The sequence below is a fragment of the Ranitomeya variabilis genome, chromosome 5 (assembly GCF_051348905.1).
Source record: "Ranitomeya variabilis isolate aRanVar5 chromosome 5, aRanVar5.hap1, whole genome shotgun sequence".
Lineage (NCBI taxonomy): Eukaryota > Metazoa > Chordata > Amphibia > Anura > Dendrobatidae > Ranitomeya > Ranitomeya variabilis.
The window spans coordinates 364,240,598-364,267,328 of NC_135236.1; the positions used below are offsets into that span (position 1 = coordinate 364,240,598).

The window sequence follows — 26,731 nt, forward strand, 5'->3', positions numbered from 1 at the left end:
TAGTTGCCCTGACAACCAATCAGAGGTCAGCTTTCATTTTACCTCAGCAGTTTCAAATATGAAAGCTGACCTCTGGTTGCTATGGACAACCAAAATGGTTTTACTCTGAGGCAATTTTCATTAATCAGGCCACTAACATTTGTTATAGAAATCAGGGAACCTTGTCACATACATTTCTTATAGCAGTGCAGTGGTCCCTATTTACTCAATAAAATTGTACAATTAGTGGACTAGTAAGTCCTTAAGGTCCCTTCACACTGAATGATACCGCTGACGATTGCGATGCTGCAACGTCGCAAACCCGACATTGCAGCGGTCACAGTGAACAATTTTCTTCACTGAAAGTGTATGATGCATGACAACCCAGCGATGAAAACGGCCAGGACTGGGATCTGCCATGCTCAGGAATGCCCCTTGCGATGTTGTATCCCACTGTCACACGCAGCCGCCGTCACAGCGGGGTATCGCTGAAACGTTATGGATCGGATGCTCGTTCAGTGTGATGGGGACCTTAGTAATGATAGCAACCATTTAATTGCAGCTGTACCCCTGAAAAATAAAAATGGACAAAAGTGCATATTGCATTTTCATGGAAATATTTTGTGGACATTCTTGTGGTGCAAATCATCTTAGGCTTCTTTCACACTAGCGTCGTACTCGGCCCGTCGCAGAGCGTCGGGCCCACGTACCGACGCTAGCGTTGTTTGCGCCGCACAATGGGTGCAGCGGATGCTGTTTTTCCACGCATTCGCTGCCCCATTGTGAGGTGCGGGGAGGTGGGGGTGGAGTTCCGGCCGCGCATGCACGACGCTAGTGTGAAAGAAGCCTACGGTTTGTAAAAGCCAGAGCGACTGCATAGTGCAGCCCCTCACAAGCCACTTTGGCATGGTGTGGCCCCTCAACAGCCACTATGATGTCGGGGCCTTTCAGGAGCCAGTCTGGCATGCGAGGCCTCTCAGGGGCCACTTTAGTATGTGAAGTCCAAGACCCACTTTGTTGTGCAGGCCCCCTCAAGAACCAGTTCTCAGGGCCCCTCAGAAACCACTTTGGTGCCAATGAACCTCAGGAGCAAGTCTGGCATGCAGGGCCCTGCCCCTTGGTAGCCACTTTGATATGCGGTGCACCTTGTTAGCCACTTTGGCCCCTTGGTAGCCACTTTGGCCACTTGGTAGCCACTTTGATATGCGGTGCACCTTGTTAGCCACTTTGGCCACTTGGTAGCCACTTTGATATGCGGTGCACCTTGTTAGCCACTTTGGCCACTTGGTAGGCACATTCGGCCGAGTCAGAGTCACGAGTCAGAGTCACGAGTCAGAGTCACGAGTCAGAGTCACGAGTCAGAGTCACGAGTCAGAGTCACGAGTCAGAGTCACGAGTCAGAGTCACGAGTCAGAGTCACGAGTCAGAGTCACGAGTCAGAGTCACGAGTCAGAGTCAGAGTCACGAGTCAGAGTCACGAGTCAGAGTCACGAGTCAGAGTCACGAGTCAGAGTCACGAGTCAGAGTCACGAGTCAGAGTCACGAGTCAGAGTCACGAGTCAGAGTCACGAGTCAGAGTCACGAGTCAGAGTCACGAGTCAGAGTCACATTATTCGGTTCGGGCCGCATTAATTGCGGAAAACTCGGAGAAGAAGTAGAATAATAATAAAATATAAGAAATCGGATTACAATATGGTGCTTGAACCTAGAGGGTTCAAGCACCATAATAACGTCCAAATGAGGCTGTCAGTCAAGCAGAAGGAGGCTGCGCTGGGCGGAATAGAGCTGGAGTGAGAGGCTTCAGAGCTACGAATAGATCTTCAGCCTCATTCCATTTAAGAGCCTTTCTGAAAGGTAGGGTAGCAAACATTATAATAAGAGCCCACTACAGGTTAACAAGTCCTTTACATTTCTCTCTTATGGACTACGCTAAGGTAACTTTATCTTCTCAAATTCAAATATAGCTTGGATACAAATAGGTAGAAGTGTGCAATAGCCCCTCTCTAAAGAGCACGGCTACCATACGCAAAAGGAGAAGAAAAAAAAACGAAAAAAAAAACCCAGTAAATCACTGTCACGAAACGGCATATAAAATAATAGCGTTGAGAAATCAGGTTCTTTGTGCTGTATTCTATTTCAAGGTTACAGGATGCTACAGAACGATACTTTTATGATGTCTGACATGGTGTCACTGTCTCCATGGTGACAGGATGGAGAAATATTGAAACTTTTTTTTTTTTTTTTTTTAAATAGAAGAAAAATCCTTCAACTGAGTAAAAGATCCAAGGTCTTTAATTATTGTTGAAATGTCTGAGGAAAATAATCATTTGAAAGAACTAATCGTTCCCAGTAAACACATACAATTTTCAATGAAGCATATACCTTGGTTACAAGATTAATCTACATAGCTGCAGATAAGCATTCTGGGAATCTTTACACTAGTCTCTGTACCATAATATGGTGCAAGAGAAACAGACTAGATGCGGTCGGTGAGCCTTCCTTTTGTAACACCTTACTGCTGCAGTTCATTGTTGGTTCTTAACATTTCAAGTTTTGCCCCCCTTCTTCCAAGAGTTATAACTTTCATTCTCCCATTGACACAGCAGTATGATGGCTTTTTTATGCAGGACAATTTGTAGTTTTAAATGGCCATTTTACCATATAAGATACCGTATTTTTCCGACCATAAGACGCACTTTTTTTCCTCCAAATTTGGGAGGAAAGTGTGGGTGCGTCTTATGGTAGGGATGTAGCATGTGGGGAGGGGGACAGCAGCGAGTGGGATCGCACTGTTATCCCACTTCAGGAGGCAGAAAAATGTCCCCACTGCCGGGAATTAGCGCTGGGGAAACCAGTGGTCCCGATGATTAAGTGCAGTGAATATTCATTAGCTACTCCCCGCCCACCTATCAGCTGCGCGGTGAGCCGGGAGCAGTAAATGAATACTGCACTTAAGCAGCGACACACATGGTGTCCCCAGCGCTGATTCCTGCAGCAGCTGGGGAGATCCGTTTTTCCGGGGGAGGAGGAGGCAGCAGCAGCAGGGTCCAGGGAAGAGGAGATCGCTGTGTACCTTCCTGGGCTGGAGCTGAGTGCTGTGCAGTGTGCACAAGGAGGACCTGTGATGATGTCAGAAGTGGGCGGGCTGGAGCATCACATGGCAGCACAGAGCCCTCCCTCTTCTTGACATCATCACAGGTCCTTCAGACTCCCCACTAGAATCTGCAGGATTCCTCTTATAACCTGTGCTGTGCTGTGGAAAGGCAACAAGAGGGAGGGCTCTGTGTGTGCAGTCATGGGATGCTTTTACCTCACCACAGCATGGCTGGCTGCCACAATTAAGAGGTTAGTCTTTCCAAAACACAATAAAGCACTCTACCACTCCTTTAGTGAACTATAACTCCCAGCATGCCATAGGATCGGCAGGACATGCTGGGAGTTCTAGTTCTCCCATGGGATTTTAAAGCAGCACTCCAGTGTTATTTTACAGTGCTGGAGTGGTGCTTTCAATATAAGCCCTGTTCCCCCATTCTTATACTCACCCTCCAGCATCTTCATATAGTATTTCACAGACACCACACTGGTCCCGCAGCTTCCAACATAATAACATACTATTATATATAACAACACCACATATAATAGTATGTTATTAAATTTTTTACCACATTTTTTTTTCAAATATTTTTTTCCCTATTTTCCACCTCTAAAACCTGGGTGCACCTTATAGTCCAGTGCGTCTTATAGTCCGAAAAATACAGTACTAGGAAAAAATTCAAGTGTGAAGAAATCATGGAAAAACTACAACTGTGACATGTTTTTCGGTAGTCCCATACAGTCATTTTTACTGGACAGCATTCATTGGTAAAACTGACCTGGCAACATTCTTCAGGTCAGCACAATAAGGGAATAAAAACTATAAGAGAAAAAAAAGTTTTCTAACAATAAGAAAAAATTAAAATTGAAATTTGTGTGTATCTTTTATCTCCTCATACCTTGCCAACCGCACATTTAGCGTTTCCTACTCCCATTCTACCTCTTCATCTCGCTCCCTCTCTGTTGGAGTCCCCCAAGGCTCTGTCCTAGGACCCTTACTCTTCTCAATCTATACACTCGGCCTGGGACAACTCATAAGGTCCTATGGCTTCCAGTACCATCTATATGCCGATGACACTCAGATCTACCTCTCGGGCCCAGATGTCACCTCTCTGCTCTCCAGAATCCCAGAGTGTCTATCAGCCATATCCTCCTTCTCCTCTCGCTTCCTCAAGCTCAATGTGGACAAATCTGAACTCATTATCTTTCCTCCATCACGCATATCTTCCCTACCTGATCTATCTATCAAAACAAATGAAATCACACTTGCCCCTGTCCCCAAAATCTGCTGCCTCGGAGTAACCCTTGACTCTGCCCTGTCCTTCAAACCGCACATCCAAGCTCTCGCCACCTGCTGTCGACTCCAGCTCAAAAATATTTCCAGAATCCGGCCTTTCCTCAACCCAAACTCTACCAAAATGCTCATGCATGCCCTAATCATCCCACGCCTCGACTACTAAAACATACTCCTCTGTGGCCTACCTTCTAACACTCTCGCACCCCTCCAGTTTGTCCTTAACGCTGCTGCCCGACTAATTAATCTCTCTTCTCGCTACACTCCTGCTTCCCCTCTTTGTAAATCCCTTCACTGGCTCTCAATTTCCCAGCATATCAAGTTTAAATTACTAACACTGACCTACAAAGCCATCCATAACCTTTCTCCTCCGTATATTTCCACACTAATCTCTCAATAACTTCCCTCACGTAATCTCCGGTCCTCCCAAGACCTCCTCCTCTCCTCCACGCTTATTCGCTCCTCACCCAATCGCCTCTAAGACTTCTCCCGAATATAACCCATCCTCTGGAATTCAGCGCCCCAGCACGTCCGGTTATCCACTACTTTTGGATCCTTCAAAAGAAACCTGAAAACCTACCTCTTCAAAGAAGCTTACAGCCTGTAAAGACCACACGGCCACCTCAACACCATTGCAGCTACTGCAACCCTCTACCTGCTGTCTCCTTAATCCTGTAGAATGTAAGTCCGCAAGGGCAGGGTCCTCTTCCCTCTGTACCAGTCTGTCATTGTTAGTTTTGTTTACTGTAAGTGATATTTGTATTTTGATGTAACCCTTTTCTCATGTACAGCACCATGGAATCAATGGTGCTTTATAAATAAATAATAATATATATTTGTTCCTTTCGACATTTTTTTGAGACCAGTCACTTTTTTATTTGTCTGTCAATTGAGCTGCGTGAGAGCATTTGCGGGTACTGCTGACATTTTAATGATATCATTTTGGGGTGCATTTTCTTTATCACTTCTTATTGCATTTTTATGGAGGTGCACCAAATGGGAAATTGCACTTTTGTTTATGTTTTTTTGTTATTTTCGCCACCAATCATACATTTTGTCAGTAATTAACTATAACCCACAGTATTATTTCTACTGATCAAATCAAGACTTTTTTTTTTTTTTTTTTTTAAAGCAGTTATTTGTATCTATTTTTAATGGGCAGGGGCCTATGGCTGAGCTTCAGAGAAATACTGACATGGCAGGGACAGTGCTTTCAGTTTGCAGCCCATTGGCATTCCACGATCAGCTTGCATGGTAGGGACATGTGCACCTGGACCGATGTCACCCTCTAACTACACACCTTAAATGCTGATATCAGTACGGAGTGAACAGCAGCATTTGAAGCTCATCTCCACTGGCCACTGTAAGAAATTTTAGCACACAATATTTGCCAAGTATGATGCAGGCTCAACTCCTGTGCCGGTTCTATACCCCCAATCTCTAACATGGCCTTTACATGTACTTAGCATGTCGAGCAGGGGTTAATAGAGAGACCGCCACAACAAGTACCTGGCATTCATATTGCTCAGATCAGTTCAGGGTCTATTAATCAGGACAATTATTGCATCAAATTTAGCAGAATAACATTTTAAATAAACAAGTCACATTTCATAACCTACTCTGTGGTGAACAAAAATGGCAGCTCAAACTAGTGTATGTAGACTACAAGTGGCATCAAAATTCTAAATATCATCATCCAACCTGGGCTACAGCAGCTTCCTAAACTCATCAACTCAACAATGTTCCCCCTCTTCACAGGCGATTTGATTGCAGGGTCTTAAGTGCAAGACCACATGCGGTGGTTGGCCACGTGAATAAAACTCCACCCACTACAATGACCATTTGTCTGCTGTGGGTGAGCGAAGCAGTGTCATTCGCAGTGTGTGGCTGCATTACAGTTGAGCAGAAAGATAAGCAGGACCCTGGGTCCAGCAGCCACGTCAGTAGCACACTGCCACCAGCAGAGCACTGCGAACCTCCTACTTGTATCGTACCTGAAGCTTATTATGACAGGTCACCATGTCATCATGTTGCAGCTCGAGGCAAGCATGACGTCAGAGCGGCCTCCTAATCACTATACATGTCCGGGATGTCATAAGTAGCGGAAGAATCACAGTGCTCTGGTCTGGTGGCCACAGCCTACTGAGGTGTCTCTGGACCAGGGTCTTGAAAATTTTTTAGTCAATTCCAAGCAGCAACTTGGAAGTATTCACATCTCCAATTTGGAATATTAAGTGTCCAGCCAGCTTACATAAAAGTCTTTTTTGAGCTCATGATCCTACATGCATACACTACAACTCAGTGTTCATAAACATGGAATTAAGTAGCGAGAAGTCTTTGATCATATGCCAGTGCTAATGCTACCATTAAAGATTACCAGGCAGAAAATGTCTATGTTCCTATTAAAGGCTGCTGTAGCGGTGGTGGCACGCTTGTTGTCAGTGTATAATTTTGCATGACACACAGCTAATTAGATACTTACATTTTCATGCTGCATGTGCTTCAGAAGCCTCAGCTCCCTGTATGCTCGTTTTGCAAAAAGTTCAGACTGAAAGGGACGGTACAACTTCTTGATGGCTACTTTTGTTCCAGATCTATTGTCAATAGATGAGCTGTAACATAAAAACGTGCAATTATAAATGAGATTACATAACCACTGGAAGCTGTCGTTTCTGTACAAGTATATATTAGCATAGTATAATCACCATAGAGTGCTTTGCAAATGGTTTACAATTAGCCACCATCTTAACCCTTGTAAGACTGAAGGTCACTGACGCCTCGATGCTCAGGCCAAATTACTGTTTACTATGCTTTTTTATAACACACTTTGAAGACCATCACTGAGGATTGCAGCAATGTAGTCCCTGATGTTCTCAGCTATGGCTACTCCCTGCTACCACCATTTATTGGCTGCTTTTTGCCCATGCACAGTGTAGACAGTAAGTCGTTCATGAATAGTACAGGCAGGGTTATACTGAATTCATAATTAAAAAGAACTAGAAGATCTACAGTAGAGAATCAGCAGCGAGCTACTCTGCAAGATTATGGTGAACAAACATTACAAAACAGGATGCCGATCACGATCACCCAATGAATGACCAAAAGGCTGTTGTGAACAATGGCAGTCTATGCACACTCACCAATTACAGACCATTCAGTGTGGTCTGCCTATATAGACAGGCTTCCATCAGCAGACAAGCTGCTAATTGCCAATCATTTACATTCCCTTTAGTGGTTCTGCATACTAACTACTATTATCATAACTTTTTTTTATTTAAATACATGAAGTAAAATAGTCCAAAATGTGAAAGCGGAAAGTGTCACTTTGTCTAAAACAAATTTTATCATATGCATTTCATATTCATTCATTGTATTACATAAATAGATATATACGGTAGATATAGATATATTTGGTACACTGGTGTATCACTAGTACGTTTATTGTATATGCAATACATTATTTGCTACAACAGAATAAAACAAAAAATAAAGAAATGTAGAAAGATCATACGCAATATTAGAAAAAACATTAAGGCATTTCACACTACTGTACATACATTAATATTAATCACTCCCCCCTCCCATCACAAGATAAATGAGAAATCTATAATCTCTGGGGATTTCTACAGCTGGGACCCACCAATCACTATAACACAGGTAAGAAATTAAAGCGGCACTCAAACACTATCTACTATATAATTGTCTAAGGGTCACTTCCGTCTGTCTGTCACGGATATTCATTGGTCGCGGCCTCTGTCTGTCATGTAATCCAAGTCGCTGATTGGTCGTGGCAAAACAGCCACGACCAATCAGCAACGGGCACAGTCCGGCGGAAAAATGGCCGCTCCTTCCTCCCCGCAGTCAGTGCCCGCTCTGTACTCCCCTCCAGTCTGCCCTCACACAGGGTTAATGGCAGCGGTAACGGACCGCGTTATGCCGCGGTGTAATGCACTCCGTTACTGCTGCTATTAACCCTGTGTGACCAACTTTACTATTCATGCTGCCTATGCAGCATGAATAGTAAAACGATCTACTGTTAAAAATAATTTAAAAAAATAAATCGTTATATACTCACCGTCCGTCGGCCCCCGGATCGACAACAGGCCTTTCCTGCTCGCGACGCTCCGGTAACCGGTCCATGCTGCGATCTCGCGAGATGATGACGTAGCGGTCTCGCGAGACCGCTACGTCATCATCTCGTGAGACCGCAATGCACTCTTGAGACCGGAGCGCACGAGCAGCGTCGGTAACCACTTCGCTTGGATCCGGGGGCTCCGGAAGGTGAGTATATAACTATTTTTTATTTTATTTTTTAACAGGGATATGATGCCCACATTGCTATATACGTGGGCTGGGCAATATACTACGTGGCTGGGCAATATACTGCGTGGGCTGTGCAATATACTACATGGGCTGTGCTATATACTACGTGGCTGGGCAATATACTACGTGGCTGGGCAATATACTACGTGGCTGGGCAATATACTACGTGGCTGGGCAATATACTACGTGGCTGGGCAATATACTACGTGGCTGGGCAATATACTACGTGGCTCTGGGCAATATACTACGTGGCTGGGCAATATACTACGTGGCTGGGCAATATACTACGTGGCTGGGCAATATACTACGTGGCTGGGCAATATACTACGTGGCTGGGCAATATACTATGTGGACATGCATATTCTAGAATACCCGATGCGTTAGAATCGGGCCACCATCTAGTAATACATAAACATTGAATATATGAAGTTGGAACTGCATTACTGCTGTAGAGAGCAGGTTAAATAATGAAGGCACTTTGCGCACGAATCGGACTATTCATGTGAGCCCAATAGCCAGCGACAAGGTGTACCTCTTGGTTGGGACCCTAAACCTAAGATGATGCCTCTCCCTAAAATTGTACAACCGTATGGGCAGGTAGGATCAAGCTGTATTTAAAAACTCCTTAGGCTGATGGGCAGGGTTGTCGAGTCGGCGTTGTTGCGTCGGAGTCTGTGTACATTTTGGTGCAGTCGGAATAAAATGGACCGACTCCTAAAACATATAATAAATCCCACTGCTGCCAGAATTAGGAGGTTTTGAGAACCCTTTGATCTAATTCTTAGGATATAATAAATTGGGTACAGTAGTTCAGTGCAGGTTGTGCTGTAAATGTTTTAATAAGAATTTGGAAAAGTTATGAAATGTCCTATAATTGTTCTATTCCTGATGTAAGAATCTCGGCTTTTAGCTGAGATGAATCTGTGCTGTATGTACATGCTCAGTAGTGAGGCAGCACTGTGGGGTCGGAATCAGGGAAATGGAGTCAGAAGTTTGGATTAGCGACCCCACAGCCCTGCTGCTGGGAGAAGTGCTCAGTCAGAACTAGGCGTGAACTGCAATTGTCAAAAAACTGACCGGCACTTCCAAACAGAAAAAAGACAAGTGTGAACAGGTTCAAGGTAATGGAGAGCCACTATATACAATTAACAAATTAAAGCTGTACTCTGAAATGCTACCATAAGTAAACTTTGAATATATGAAATTGGAACTGCATTACTACTGTAGAAAATATGTTAAATAACGTTCTTGTAGCCTGAGAGATGTACGCCTGTATCTTCATAATGTTCGCCAGTACTCCTTCCATCTTTGCCACTTTCTCTACAACCTTTCAAAGATGTGGTGTAAATACACAGTATATATAGTTTTCCAGTAGTTTCCAGTAGCCAATCACATTGAGATCCTCCCTTTTTAAAACACGGATCCGTCAAAAAACGGATCCAACGGATGCAAAAACGGTCGCAACGGTTCCAACGGATCCGTTTTTGTGACGGATCAGTTACACTGATCCGTCACAAAAACGGATCCGTTGGTACCGTTTTTTTAATAATTGTGACGTATCTGTCGATCCGTCACGATGTCGGACCTGACTGACGCCAAACAACTGAAGTGTGAAAGAAGCCTTAGTATCTTCATTTTTTAACCTGTTTTCTACAGCAGTAAAGAAGTTTCAATTTCATATATTCAATATTTACATAAAACAGCGTTTCAGAGTGCAGCTTCAATTTGTTAGTTATATAGAGTGGCTCTCTTAGCTTGCACCTGTTCACACTTGTCTTTTTCTGGTTGCAAATGCCAGTCAGCTTTTGATAACTGTAACATAGGTGTCATAGTCCCTGTGTGGGAAGCAGTGCAAATACAGTACATAACCACCACACTATTCATCATTACAGGACTGACAGAATGGCTCTTGCCTTAAAGGTACTGTGTCACAAACAAATGTTCATTTTAATCAAGCGATCTGGGAATAATAATAAATTCCACAATTGGATGAGTTTTAAAAACATGTTCCCGTGCCGAGATAATCTTGTAAATGTGTCCCTGCTGTGTGCTGTGTAATGGCTGTGTTTGACGATATAGGAACATGGTCTGATCATACTACAGCTACTTGGCAGGGGGGGAAGCAAGAAAGTGTATACAGACATTACAGCACAGGATCGCAGCAGATTCCTTTTGTGAGATAAAACATTTCCCTGCCTGTTTTTAAACAATGTTTTACTTATGAAGAAAGAATCATGTGCGATCCTGTGCTGTAATATCTATATTCTCTTTTGCTTCCCCCTGCCCAGGAGCTGTGGTATGATCAGACCATGTCCCTGCACGGTCAGACACAGCCATTACACAGTACACAGCAGGGGCACATTTATAACATTATCTCACCACAGGATCATTTTATGTAAACAAATCCAATTGTGGAACTTATTATTATTCCAAGATCTATTGATTAAAATATACTTTTGTTCATGGGAAAACCCCTTTAAATTACATAGAAATAAATTTGGTTTGGGTGGAAAGGATACATTTACAGAGTGTTGCTCTACGTGCCTCTACATATCCTCAGATTCCAGTGGGAGCATTAGACTTTTGCTGAGGAACTAAAGCTATGCATATGGGTTTTTGTATAAGTGACCTTTATTTTTAAAACTCATTGTATAGTAATCCACATATATTCAGTCCTCTGACTATTATTTGAAGTATCCAATCCACATGAGATCTTTTTTGCCTCTTGTAGGTGCCTTTGTAGTAACTGTTCAAATGCAGTAATTGCCATTTCTAAATTAAAAACCCTATAGCTTCCTAGATAATATTTCCAGTAGTCCGTAACTGTGGAGGACATGCTAAAAGATATTTTATGCCTTTTACTTGCTCTCTAGAATTTATACAATTACATTTCATATCTAGTGCTTCTAGGGAAAAAAAATAAAACTGAAAGTAATGAACTGAAGTATAACTTGTATAGATGCAATTTGTAAGCATGTTCACTGCCCATTAAACACACAAAACGTAAAATGGAATCAAAATGAACATATGCCCTGCTATAAGTTAAAAGCAATAGTGCAAATAAATAACATGGGGTACTTTGTGTACCCAGTCATGACAATCCTAACCACTACAATTAAAACCTTACCAGGTGTCAAACATGACTTTAATGTGATTAAAAGCAGAGCAGGACTGGGACCCAACTATGGACACCGAGCAATGGGAAGTTATATACAGTATTTTTCGGACTGTAAGACGCACCAAGGTTTTAGAGGAGGAAATTAGGGAAAAAATAATAATAATCATTAATTATATAGCGCCAACATATTCCGCAGCTCTTAAAAATTTAATCAAAAAGGTCATCAATTCTATACTTAATATCCCCATCCTGGAAGGAATGGTCACCCTCCCTCATCCACAACCTGGTAGGAATGGTCCCCCCCCACATGCCCAACCTGGTAGGAATGGTCCCACCCCCATGCCCAACCTGGTAGGAATGGTCTCCCCTTCATGCCCAACCTGGTAGGAATGGTCCCCCCCTCAAGCCCAACCTGGTAGGAATGGTCACTCCTCATCCCCATCCAGGTAGGAATGGTCCCCCTCATCCCTATCCGGGTAGGAATGGTCCCCCTCATCCTTATCTTGTCATGCATGGCCCCATCCTTATCCTGGTATGACTGCTCCCAACCCCATTCTAATATGCATGGCCCCATTAGAAAAACATAAAAAAAAAAAATTACACTTACCTTTCTGCGCTCCCTCGCAGAGTCTTCTTCCGGTGCCAGCAGCTGGTTTATGCTTCTTAACTGTGCATGGCAGGGATGTCATGCGCTGCTTACAAGCCGAAGGACAGCTGCTGGAATACTCACTGTTCTCCACGCTAGGACTATGCCCTTGGAGGGCAGTGAGAATTCATTGCTTTTTAGTAGCATGCACAGTGTCAGCCGCCACCTCCCTGCAGCTGCAGTCAGTCACGTGTGCCCGCTTACTTAAGAGAAATTAATATTCACTGCATTGCACGCCCAGCAGGTACAATTCTTTCAAATAAAACAATAAGTATTGCACTCAAACTCCATGGTCTGTATGCACACTCACCAAGACGGACTCCACTACTGAACAAAAACATGTTCATGCGCATTTACAGTTTGCTCAACAATATTTAAACAAGCCTGTGAAATACTGAGAATACAGTCTAGTAAAAGGACACCAAAATTTATCTCTTTGGATACACACCATGTTTGGAGGTCTAAAGGCACTGCATACCACCCCCAAAACACCATACCAACAGTGAAGTTTGTAGGTTGGAACATCACAGTGTGGGGCTGTTTTTCAGCATATGGAACTTGCAAACTTCATATGATTGAAGAAAGGATGAATAAACAAATGTTGCAAGACATTCTTGATAAAAATCTGATGCCATATACCAGGACAATGAAGATGAAACAAGGGTGACTGTCAGCAAGACAATAATCCCAAACACACAGCCAAGAAAACTCTCAATTGGTTTCAGAGAAAGAAAATAAAGCTGCTAGAACGACCCAGCCAATCACATGACCTGAATCCAATAGAAAACTAATGGAAGGAACTAAAGCTCAAAGTTCATAGGAGGTCCAAAGAACGTTCAGGATTAGAAGAGTATTTGTGAGGAAGAATGGGCCAAAATCACACTCGAACAATGCATGTGACGTCATTTAGCAGGCTTCTTGAAGCTGTTATCAGCAACAAAGGCCTTTGAAGAAAGTACTAAATACATTTCAGCAAGTGTGCTCAATACTTTTTCCTGTAACATTTCTCATTATTACACACAGCTTAATTTAGGGACATCTATGGTGTGATTTCTTTTCCTATGTGTAATGGATGGGTTGTTATCGAGATCTAGTGAGAATTTCAATAAGAGCAACTTTAGAAATATATTTACTTAGATAACTGGTGGCGTTCAATACGGATTTCAACAGCTGTATATTACAGTATATACGTGTGCATTTTAGAGTTGAGTACTATTCACACATCAGTTTTTTGTCTGTTTTTTTTTTTTTTTTTTTTAAATCTGTCTGTTGGTCTGCTTAAATTCCGATGCATGCCCTATACCAGACCTGGGCAAAGTGCGGCCCGCAGGCCACATCCCACGGACCGAGACAACCGAGGGGCTGAAAACAGCAGCCCACACCGTGTGCACTCGCCGCTCATTGTCTCTGACCGCCCACCCGCTGTCTCCGCAGTCACTCTCCATCTGATTGCATTGATGGAGGCGGGGCCTCTGGATCCTTCCTCCACCAATCAGCGTGTGAAACAGCTGAAGCGATGACGTCATGTCATCGCGTCAGATGTGAGTGTGTACTGCGGAGAGTCAGAGACCAGAGCTGAGCACCGTGAAAACGGGAGAAAGGCGAGTATGTGGTGTGTTTTTTTTTTTTTATTTACTTATGTTTATGGGATGTTTGGCTGCACATGGGGAGGCTGAGCGGGCCTCAGATGCTGGCCATTCGGAGGCTGCGGGCCTCAGATGCTGGCCATTCGGAGGCTGCGCGGGCCTCAGATGCTGGCCATTCGGAGGCTGGGCGGGCCTCAGATGCTGGCCATTCGGAGGCTGAGCGGGCCTCAGATGCTGGCCATTCGGAGGCTGAGCGGGCCTCAGATGCTGGCCATTCGGAGGCTGAGCGGGCCTCAGATGCTGGCCATTCGGAGGCTGAGCGGGCCTCAGATGCTGGCCATTCGGAGGCTGAGCGGGCCTCAGATGCTGGCCATTCGGAGGCTGAGCGGGCCTCAGATGCTGGCCATTCGGAGGCTGAGCGGGCCTCAGATGCTCGCCATTCGGAGGCTGAGCGGGCCTCAGATGCTAGCCATTCGGAGGCTGCGCGGGCCTCATACGATATAATAAAGGGGCTGTGTTTGGGTTCAAATGGTATATAGGGGATGTCAGCATGCTTACAGTAATTCTGCTCAATATTAAGTGATGCTATTTTTGCGGATCAGCATCAGCCATTCAAGTCTATTGGATCCATTAAAAACTGAATACTGCCATTTTCCATCTGCTTTTAAAAACATATTGCATCGCTATGTGACAATCAAATAAGAGGGGAAAAAAACCAGAAGCAAAAATAGATGTCACAAGGGGGTGAAACATCAGTTCTTGATTAACAAAAACAGAAAAAGGATATTTTATTTTTCTTCAGACCGATTTATCAATCCTCCTCTCTCTCAAATCACTGTGACATAAGAGTGAATGAGTCCGTAACTGGTTCAGTTATCCCTGGAGAGATCCCAAAGTTGAGCTGCTCCAGGTATTTGAATAAAATATGCTCCAGAAGGAGCCCATTGAGCCTAATGAAAGTAATATCATGATTACACAACAGAATATGTATCAATTGGTCCATAGTATAATAATAATAATAATTTTATTTATATAGCGCCAACATATTCCGCAGCGCTTTACAAATTATAGAGGGGACTTGTACAGACAATAGACATTACAGCATAACAATAATCACAGTTCAAAATAGATACCAGGAGGAATGAGGGCCCTGCTCGCAAGCTTACACGAGAGGTGGATGGTAACAACTGCTTTAGTTATTCGGACCAGCCATAGTGTAAGGCTACTTTCACACTAGCGTCGGGCCGAGGTTCCCGACGCTAGCGTTGTCTCCGCCGCACAACGGGGGCAGCGGATGCATTTTTCCAGCGCATCCGCTGCCCCATTGTGAGGTGCGGGGAAGTGGGGGCGGAGTTCCGGCCGCGCATGCGCGGTCGGAAAAAGCAGACCGTCGGGAGCAAAAAACGTTACATGTAACGTTTTTTGCTCCCGACGGTCCGCCACAGCACGGCGCAACCATCGCACGACGGTTGCGACGTGTGTCATTGCGTCGCAAATGCGTCGCTAATGTTAGTCAACGCAGAAAAAACGCATCCTGCAAGCACTTTTGCAAGATGCGTTTTTTCGGCAAAACGACGCATTGCGACGTAATGCAGTTAACGCCAGTGTGAAAGTAGCCTAAGGCTCGAGTGTTCATGTAAAGCTGCATGAACCAGTTAACTGCCTAAGTATGTAGCAGTACAGACACAGAGAGCTATTAACTGCATAAAGTGTATGAGAACATGATGCGAGGAACCTGATTATGGTTTAAGTTTTTTTGTTTTTTTTTAAATGGGCCACACAGGGCTAGTTAGGTTAATGCGTTGAGGCGGTAGGCCAGTCTGAACAAATGAGTTTTTAGGGCACGCTTAAAACTGTGGGGATTGGGGATTAATCGTATTAACCTAGGTAGTGCATTCCAACGAATCGTTGCAGCACGTGTAAAGTCTTGGAGGGGAGTGGGAGGTTCTGATTATTGAGGATGCTAACCTTAGGTCATTAGCGGAGCGGAGGGCACGGGTAGGGTGGTAGACTGAGACCAGAGAGGAGATGTAGGGTGTCAGGACTCTGAACATTTTTTATTACCTGTTTGTGCATTACTGCCCTTTTCCAAAATGGCGTCTTTGGTCTCATGTGCACTGTGTCTTCCTGCTATAAAACTCCACCCCAGCCTTCAGTCTGTGCTAGAGTATTCTGCCTTGCATCCAGCTCCTGACCTCGGATTACTCCCTGGCTTTATACCTGCTCCTGTGAACCTGTGTGGTGATCCTGCTACTCTGCTCTGAGTTCCTGCTGCATACATCAGTTCCAGTAATCCTCCTTCATCTGCTGCTCGTGTTTACTTCCATCTGCATTTGCTGGACATGTACGCTGTTTCTGCTTTGCAAGAACCTGAGACTATTACTTAGACCTCCCTGGTTGAGCTAAGATATTATTTAAACTGCCTTATAAGCATATCTGTGTTTTGGACTAAGCAAGGACTTATTCATGTCAAGCATCCTCAATAATAATTGTGCTTGATAGACTTTCTGCATGATTGCATTTTCCTCTGAAGTTTCCTATAGACTGCGGAGCTGCATTTGATATTTGCACCAAGTGTTGTGGACTTGAGTTTCTCTCTGCACCTGTTTGAATCACCGTGTGATAATATAGACTTTACCACTTATAAAACTGTGTCCTGTAGTGGTCTTGTTCCACGCAACGAGTATCCTGAGTTATCCCCTATAATTATTACATAGGGTGGTGCTGAGCCATGGAGTGCTTTGTGGATGAGGGCAGTAGTTTTGTACTGGATTCTGGATTGGATGGGTAGCCAGTGTAATGACTGGCACAAGGTAGAGGCATCGGTGTAACAGTTGGTGAGGAATATGATCCTGGCTGCAGCTTTCAGGACAGATTGGAGCGGGGAGAGTTTGGCAAGAGGGAGGCCAATTAGTAGAGAGTTAAAATAGTCCGGACGAGAATAAGTGAAACAGTAAGAGTCGAAAGTAAGAAAAGGGCAAATTCTAGAAATGTTTTTGAGATGCAGATAAGAAGAGCGAGCCAGTGATCGGATGTGGGGGGTGAATGAAAGCTCGGAATCAAGTATGACCCCAAGGCGGCGGGCATGTTGCTTTGGAGTAATGGTGGAACCGCACAGGGAGATGGCAATGTCAGGCAAAGGAAGGTTAATAGAGGGAGAAAACACAAGTAGTTCAGTTTTTGACAGGTTCAGTTTCAGATAGAGGGAGGACATGATGTTAGAGACAACGGTAAGACAATCACTGATGTTTTCTAAAAAAGTTGGCGTGATAACAGGAGAAGTGTATAATTGTGTGTCGTCAGCATAGAGATGGACAAACAATCAGTAGATTTGGTTTCCAGTACCAATAGGGGCAGTATACAAAGAGAAGAGGAGGGGGCCTAGGACTGATCCTCACAGTGTCGAATGCTGCGGAGAGATCCAAGAGAATTAGCATGGAGTAGTGACCATTAGATTTAGCTGTTAGGTCATTAGAGACTTTAGTGAGGGTAGTTTCAGTAGAGTGTAAAGAGCGGAAGCCAGATTGAAGAGGGTCGAGAAGAGAGTTATCTGAGAGATAGCAGGTAAGACGGGAGTGGACCAGGCGTTCGAGGAGTTTAGAGATGAAGGGAAGATTAGAGACAGGTCTATAATTAGCGGCACAGTTTTGATCGAGGGATGGTTTTTTTTAAGTAATGGATGTATGATTTCATGCTTAAATGAGGATGGAAAAATACCGGAAGGGAGAGAAAGGTTTAATATTTTTGTTAGGTGAGAAGTGACAGCCGGGGAAAGGGACTGGAGGAGATGTGACGGAATGGGGTCACTGGTGCAAGTGGTTGGGCAAGAAGATGCAAGGAGCCTGATTGCTTTCCTATGTAACTGGTACAAAGTCAGAGAGTGAACTAGATGCAGTGGGGGAGGGAGGACAGTGCATGGTATGACGAGATTGGGAGATTATTTCCTGTCGAATGTGGTCAATTTTTTCTTTGAAGTAACTGACCAGATCATCAGAGCGGAGATCCGTGGTTGGGGCCTGCACTCTTGGGTTGAGTAGGGACTGGAAAGTGTCAAAGAGACGTTTAGGGTTATTGGACAGCGAGGTGATGAGGGTGTTGAAATAGGTTTGTTTGGAGAGGTGAAGGGCAGAGTTGTATGTTTTAGCATGAACTTATAATGGATGAAATCTTCGGGTAGATTAGATTTTCTCCACAGACGTTCGGAGCACCGCTGCAGGAAACGTGTTTGCAGCGTGTGCCACGGTTGTCGCAGTCTGTGCAGAGTTGTTCTATGTATAGGAGGTGCAGCATCATCCAGGGCACTTTGCAGGGTTTCATTGTAATGCTTCAGAGAAGAATCAGGACATGAGATGGAGGAGATTGAGGCCAATGAGGACTGCAAGTTCTTCATAAGTTTCTGGGTGTTAATGGCCTGTATGTTTCTATAAGTGTGGAAAGTGGAGGTGACCTGAGCGGGATGGCAGTTCTTGATGCAAGGGCGGTAAAAGTGTGTGAATGCGGCAGCCAGGATATAGATTATACAAATACATATGGTGAATATTTGTTCTGTTCCAAATGAACAGGGAATAGATTTAGATTGTCTTACCTGCCTCCTGCCCTGTCTAACTGCCATGTTATAACTGCCAGTACTTAGAAAAAGTACTTTGTATAAATGTACACTAATAGTAGTGCACGAATGCACCCCTGCACGAATGCATCCCCAAAGTATGTCTACATTTATAGAAGGCTAGCTCTTCAATCAAGTGATCCTAAAAACAAGCACAGACATAATTGCTTCACCAGGAGCCAACCAAACAGTGATGGGAGGGTAAACCCCTGCCAAATAAAGTAAATGATCGCCTTCCCCATATTTTTTGGATACAAGGAAAACGGTCAATCACTGAAGAAGCAGGACTCCCATTCTCCCCACATATTCTCTAGCATCTCCCCTTTATATTAACCCCTTAATGACCGCCAATACTACTTTTAACTGCCCTGAGATATTAGAGTATAGCATCCACATACAGGTGATAATCCAGCAGCTGTCGGCTGTCCACTATAGCTGACAACTTGCTGTATCAGCCACGATCAGTGTTTGCACCATCCAAATCTGTTTAACCCCTTAGATGCTGCTGTCAATAGTGACTACATCATTATAAATGGTTAACAGAGTGTGGAGGCTTCCTCTTTATCCAAATTGGTGCCCTCAGATCAGGATTTTGTGGTCCTGATGTTTGGCATGGCAATTCACGACCAAATAGCGGCCTTAGAGTCTGACTGCTGTAGTAATCTGTTCAGAAGATAGAGACATTTAGGTGGTAAAAATACACATTTTCATTCCTGTCATGCCACTTTGCATTAATTACTGTAAAGCACCTGAAGGGTTAATAAACTACCTGACAGCAGTTTTCAATATGTCAGGGGGTGCTGTTTTTAAAATGGTATCACGTTTGGGGGTTTCCCAATATATGAGACCCCTAAAGTCACTTCAAACATGGATAAGTCCCTAAAAAAATAAATTTGGTAAATTTCCTTGAAAAAATAAAAAATTGTTGCTACAATTTTAAATCTCCTAAAATGCTAACAAAATGAAATAACATTTTACAAATGATGCTAATGTAAATCCAACATGTGGGAAATGTTATTTATTAATGGTTTGCTGTGGTATGACCATCTGGATTAAAGGGATAATCATTCAAATTTAGAAAATTGCATATTTTTTAACATTTTTGTTAAATTTTTGATATTTTTTATAAATAAACACAAAACATATTGACCTAAATTTACCATTATCATAAAGTACAATGTGTCACAAAAAAACAATATCAAAATCACTGGGATTTGTTGAAGAGTTGCAGAGTTATTACCACATAAAGTGACACTGGTCAGATTTCAAAAATTTGGCTCAGTCACTAAGGGGTTAAGCGCTTAGAAAAGGATATATAGGCTGACAGAGCTATGTGGATTGTATAATTTAAAATTTTGCCTTCTGTGTGTTGTGGTTCTGTTTCTTTTTGTCTTCAAGATCTCTCCTTGGTGTTCAGGAATGGAAACATTTTACAATTAGAGCCCAGACATACAAGCATGATTGTGTCCATTGTTCATGATCATTATAGGTCTTCACTCTCGGCATATGGACATACAGTCATGGCAACCTACTATCTCCTTCCCCACCATCCTGTAGAATGTAAGCTTGCAAGGGCAGGGTCCTATCCCCACTGTATCAGTCTGTCATTGTTAGATTGCTTACTGTGATATCTGTAATTTGTATGTAACCCCTTCTCATGTACAGAAGTACAGCACCACGGAATCAATGGAGCTATATAAATAATAATGGTAGAAAGTGTTGGAAATTGTTTTGTTCCAGAAAAAGTACTTCTCCCAGAAAATTATTGCAATTACACGTTCATTTCCTTTGTGTGTTTTGGAACAACACACACATTAAATAAAAAAAGGCAAATTGTGCGTAATTTCACACAAAACCACAAAAACGAGCCAGACAAAATTGTTGGCACCCTCAACTTAATATTTGGTTGCACACCCTTTGGAATAAATAACTGCAATCAATCACTTCCTATAATCATTAACAATCTTCTTACACCTCTCAACTATTTTGGTCCAATCTTGCAAACTGTTCCTAGTCTCTCATACATGAATGGTGCCCTCCTCCAAGATCAATTTTAAGATCTCTCCACAGGTGTTCAATGGGATTTAGATGTGGACCCATTGCTCGTCACTTCAGAATGCTCCAGCGCTTTGACTCCATCCATTTCTGAATACTTCTTGAAGTATGTTTGGGATAATTACCTAATTACCCAATAAAAGAACCATGATCTAGCACCCAAACCCAGCTTTCTGACACTGGCCAGTACATTGCAACCCAAAATCCTTTGATAATTTTCAGATTTCATGATGCCTTGCACACAATCAAGGAACCCAGTTCTGGGGGGAGCGTGTCCTAGCTGGCCATGTGAGCGGACGCTGAGGAGAGAGCTCCCGCTGCCGCCAGCAATATTATCCTGCGCAGACACCGCTGTCTGCTTCAAATTGTGCCGTACGTGCTGGCTGAAGACTCCGGGAGTGAAGGAGTACTGCGGAGGCGCCCGGTGGAGGACAAAATGACACGGAGGAGACAAAAGGACTCGGGCGCAGGAGAGGCTGGCGGGATTCCAAGATGGCACCGCGGCCAGAGCAGACGCTGAAAAAGCAAACGCCGCTTGTCAGAAGCACTTGGAGGCTGTAGCAAAGCTGAAAAGGTTTGCCTGGGTGGATGGTGGGGAAGAGGCGCAGGAACTTGCTGAAGAGGGATCTGAAGGAGAGGAGGAGGAAGAGAGGACTGATGAAGGAGTGAAGGAGGTACAGAAGGGGGAGGGAGACTGTGGCATGGCTGCAGCAGCAGAGGCTGATAAAGAAGTGGAATTGAGAGGGGAGCCGACCCTAAAGGACGTTTTTATTTTTTTGTCCTCATGTAATCAGTCCCTAAATGACTTGACCCTTCAGATGAAGGAGGTTAAAGGGGAGATTATACAGATAAAGGCTTGCCATACAGAAAATGGACAAACGCATGGGAGAGGGTTAGCACTGTGGAGGATCATGTTGTAAAACTACAAAAGGCAGAGAAAAGTTAGTCCAACAGATATCAGAATTGGTGCCAAACAATGAGGATCTACAAAAAAGATCCAGAAGAAATAACATCCGAATAGTGGGTCTGCCGGAAAAAACAGAGGGAAGAAACCCTACTGAGTTTATTGAAAATTGGCTAAAGGAGAAGGTCGGTGCCGAGGTTTTGACTAAGGTCTTTGCTGTGGAAAGAGCACACAGAGTTCCGCCGCAGCCCCCTCCCCCTGGAGCCAACCTCCATACCATGCTGGCCAAGATACTAAACTACAAAGACAGAGACATTATTCTTAGGAAGGCCAGAGAAATGGAGGATCTCACTGTCGGCGGACAGAGGATTGCCATCTACGCGGATTACTCCGCTGCGGTCCAGTAACAGAGAATGCAGTTTACTGGTATCAAGAGGCGACAGAGAGCTGGGGGTGCAATACTCCAGGTTTTTCCCTGCGAGGATAAGAGTGGTCGCTTTCAACAAAGTTCTCTTCTTCATGACACCAGAGGACGCTACCCAGTGGGATTGATATTAATGTCAAGAAACTGCAGGCTAAAGGAGACTGACTTTCCGTGGAGACATGAGTTGATATTGCGATACTTCTGGAAGAGGAGAATCGGGTTTATTATATGCCTATTTACTGCCTATGTCTCTTTCAATTTTGGAAGAGTTGGGTTTGGCTAGTTTGGTTAGTTCGCCCGACAGTGTTGTGATAGATAATACGGAGGGTAGTGGGGGCTGCTAACAGGGTGTTCTGCGAGTGCGGTTTTTGTAATCTATTTTATTGTTGGTTGCGGGAGGTAGAGGGAGAAGGTAACCTAGGTGAGAGTCTCTAATGGGCAGAGGAGGCCCTCTCTCGATGAGAAGAAAAAGCTTTATTTTTGGGGAGGGGGGTTGGGAGGGGTGGGGAGTTTAAAGGGTGGGGGGAGGGGTTAGATAGCTCAGGCTAGGGAGTAAGGATTCTTGGAAGACTTGAGCGATGTGATGGGGGATCGTTGTTATGACCCCAATGGCAGAGGGTCTCAAAAGTACATACCAAGTCTGCAAACATAAAAAACCAGCTCATAGGGCAGTGGTAACTGGGCTAACCGTATATCTAATCCTAGCACCACAAATAGCAGCAGCCGGGGAACGTGCCTACGTTGGTTCTAGACGTCTCGCGCCAGCCGGAGAACTAACTAACCCTAGAAGGGAAAAGATAGACCTTTCTTGCCTCCAGAGAAAAGACCCCAAAAGTTGGATACAAGCCCCCCACAAATAATAACAGTGAGGTAAGGAGAAAAGACAAACGTAAGAATGAACTAGATATTTAGCAAAGAGAGGCCCACTGACTAATAGCAGAATATAGTAAGATGACTTATACGGTCAGCAAAAACCCTATCAAAATTTCCACGCTGGATATTCAAGAACCCCCGAACCGTCTAATGGCCCGGGGGGAGAATACCAGCCCCCTAGAGCTTCCAGCAAAATCAGGAATCACATTTAGTACAAGCTGGACAGAAAATAAGAGCCATACAAATAACCAAAAAACAAGGAAGCACGACTTAGCTTAATTTTGCAAGAACCATGACCAGCAGACAGGAGCAAACAGAAAGGATCTGATTACAACGATGCCAGGCACTGGACTGAGAATCCAGGAAGCTTATATAGCAACACCCCTGGACTAACGACCCAGGTGGGTGCCAAACTGAGAAAGACAATCCCAGAGTCATATCACCAGTGACCACAAGAGGGAGCCAAAAAAGTCTAATTCACAACAGTACCCCCCCTTTAAGGAGGGGTCACCGAACCCTCACCAAGACCACCAGGGCGATCAGGATGAGCAGCGTGAAAGGCACGAACTAAGTCGGCCGCATGCACATCAGAGGCAACCACCCAGGAATTATCCTCCTGACCATAGCCCTTCCACTTGACCAGATACTGAAGCCTCCGCCTGGAGAGACGAGAATCCAAGATCTTCTCCACCACGTGCTCCAACTCGCCCTCAACCAACACCGGAGCAGGAGGCTCAACAGAAGGAACCACAGGTACAACGTACCGCCGCAACAAAGACCTATGGAACACGTTGTGAATGGCAAACAACACCGGAAGATCCAAGCGAAAGGACACAGGATTAAGGATTTCCAATATCTTGTAAGGACCGATGAAGCGAGGCTTAAATTTAGGAGAGGAGACCTTCATAGGAACAAATCGAGAAGACAGCCATACCAAATCCCCAACACGAAGTCGGGGACCCACACCGCGGCGGCGGTTGGCAAAACGCTGAGCCTTCTCTTGTGACAACTTCAAGTTGTCCACCACATGATTCCAGATCTGCTGCAACCTATCCACCACGGAATCTACCCCAGGACAGTCAGAAGGCTCCACATGTCCCGAGGAAAAACGGGGATGGAAACCAGAGTTGCAAAAAAAAGGCGAAACCAAAGTAGCTGAACTAGCCCGATTATTAAGGGCAAACTCAGCCAACGGCAAGAAGGTCACCCAATCATCCTGATCTGCAGAAACAAAACACCTCAAATAAGCCTCCAGAGTCTGATTAGTTTGCTCCGTTTGTCCATTAGTCTGAGGATGAAAGGCAGACGAAAACGACAAATCAATGCCCATCTTAGCACAAAAGGATCGCCAGAACCTGGAAACAAACTGGGATCCTCTGTCAGACACAATATTCTCAGGAATGCCGTGTAAATGAACCACATTCTGAAAGAACAAAGGAACCAGATCGGAAGAGGAAGGCAGCTTAGGCAAAGATACCAAATGGACCATCTTGGAAAAGCGATCACATACCACCCAGATGACAGACATGCCCTGAGACACCGGAAGATCTGAAATGAAATCCATGGAAATGTGTGTCCAAGGCCTCTTCGGGACAGGCAAGGGCAAGAGCAACCCGCTGGCACGAGAACAGCAAGGCTTAGCTCGAGCACAAGTCCCACAGGACTGCACAAATGACCGCACATCCCGTGACAAGGAAGGCCACCAAAAGGACCTAGCCACCAGATCTCTGGTGCCAAAAATTCCCGGATGCCCTGCCAACACCGAGGAATGAACCTCGGAAATGACTCTGCTGGTCCACTTATCAGGAACAAACAGTCTGTCAGGTGGACAAGAGTCAGGTCTACCAGCCTGAAATCTCTGCAACACACGTCGCAAATCCAGAGAAATGGCTGACAAGATAACTCCCTCTTTAAGAATACCAACTGGTTCTACGACTCCAGGAGAGTCAGGCACAAAGCTCCTTGAAAGAGCATCAGCCTTCACATTGAACCTGGTAAATACGAGACCACAAAGTCAAAACGGGAGAAAAACAATGACCAGCGGGCCTGTCTAGGATTCAGGCGTTTAGCAGACTCGAGATACATCAGATTTTTGTGATCAGTCAAGACCACCACACGATGCTTAGCACCCTCGAGCCAATGACGCCACTCCTCAAATGCCCACTTCATGGCCAACAACTCCCGATTGCCAACATCATAATTCCGCTCAGCAGGCGAAAACTTCCTAGAGAAAAAGGCACATGGTCTCATTACAGAGCAACCAGGGCCTCTCTGCGACAAAACGGCCCCTGCCCCAATCTCAGAAGCATCCACTTCAACCTAAAAGGGCAGTGAGACATCAGGCTGGCACAAAACAGGCGCCGAAGTAAACCGGCGCTTCAACTCTTGGAAAGCTTCCACGGCTGCAGGAGCCCAGTTAGCAACATCAGAACCTTTCTTGGTCATATCCGTCAAAGGTTTAACAACGCTAGAAAAATTAGCGATAAAACGACGGTAGAAGTTAGCAAAACCCAAGAACTTCTGAAGACTCTTAACTGACGTGGGCTGAGTCCAATCATGAATAGCTCGGACCTTGACTGGGTCCATCTCCACCGCAGAAGGGGAAAAAATAAACCCCAAAAAGGGAACCTTCTGTACTCCAAAGAGACACTTTGAGCCCTTAACAAACAAAGCATGCTCACGCAAAACCTGAAATACCATCCTGACCTGCTCTACATGTGAGTCCCAATCATCAGAAAAAAACAGAATATCATCCAGATAAACAATCATAAATTTATCCAGATACTTCCGGAAAATATCATGTATAAAGGACTGAAACACTGAAGGAGCATTAGAGAGCCCAAAAGGCATCACCAAGTACTCAAAATGACCTTCGGGCGTATTAAATGCAGTTTTCCATTCATCTCCCTGCTTAATGCGCACAAGGTTGTACGCACCACGAAGATCTATCTTGGTGAACCACTTGGCACCTTTAATCCGGGCAAACAAGTCCGACAACAGAGGCAAAGGATACTGAAATTTAACAGTGATTTTATTCAGAAGCCGATAGTCAATACAAGGTCTCAAAGATCCGTCCTTCTTGGCCACAAAAAAGAATCCCGCACCAAGAGGGGAAGAGGATGGACGGATATGCCCCTTCTCCAGAGACTCCTTGATATACGAACGCATTGCGGTATGCTCAGGTACAGACAGATTAAATAGTCTTCCCTTAGGAAATTTACTACCTGGAATCAAATCTATGGCGCAGTCACAGTCCCTATGAGGAGGCAGAGCACTGGACCTGGACTCGCTGAATACATCCTGATAATCAGACAAATACTCAGGAACTTCCGAAGGAGTAGAGGAAGCAATAGACACCAGCGGGGAATCACCATGAATTCCCTGACAGCCCCAACTTGACACAGACATTGCCTTCCAATCCAAGACTGGATTATGGGTCTGTAACCATGGCAGACCCAAAACGACCAAATCATGCATTTTATGCAGAACAAGAAAACGAATCACCTCCCGATGTTCAGGAGTCATGCACATGGTTACCTGTGTCCAAAACTGCGGTTTATTTTCTGCCAATGGCGTAGCATCAATACCTCTAAGAGGGATAGGATTTACCAAAGGCTCAAGAACAAAACCACAGCGCTTGGCAAATGACAGATCCATAAGACTCAGGGCAGCACCTGAATCCACAAATGCCATAACAGGGTAGGAAGACAATGAGCAAATTAAAGTCACAGACAAAATAAATTTAGGTTGCAAATTACCAATGGCGACAGGGCTAACAACCCTTGTTAGGCGTTTAGAGCATGCTGATTTAACATGTGTAGAATCACCAC

The 26,731-nt window shown here is 44.4% G+C and overlaps 1 protein-coding gene across 1 annotated transcript in view; it reads right to left on the bottom strand.

Moving 5' to 3' along the window:
- Positions 1-26,731, bottom strand: part of MAPK12 (mitogen-activated protein kinase 12) — a 194,029-nt gene that overhangs the window by 130,528 nt on the left and 36,770 nt on the right. The window contains exon 2 of the mRNA XM_077264916.1: positions 6,849-6,978. Within this exon, the coding sequence (XP_077121031.1) occupies positions 6,849-6,978 (130 nt within the window). The remainder of the gene's footprint in view (positions 1-6,848; positions 6,979-26,731) is intronic.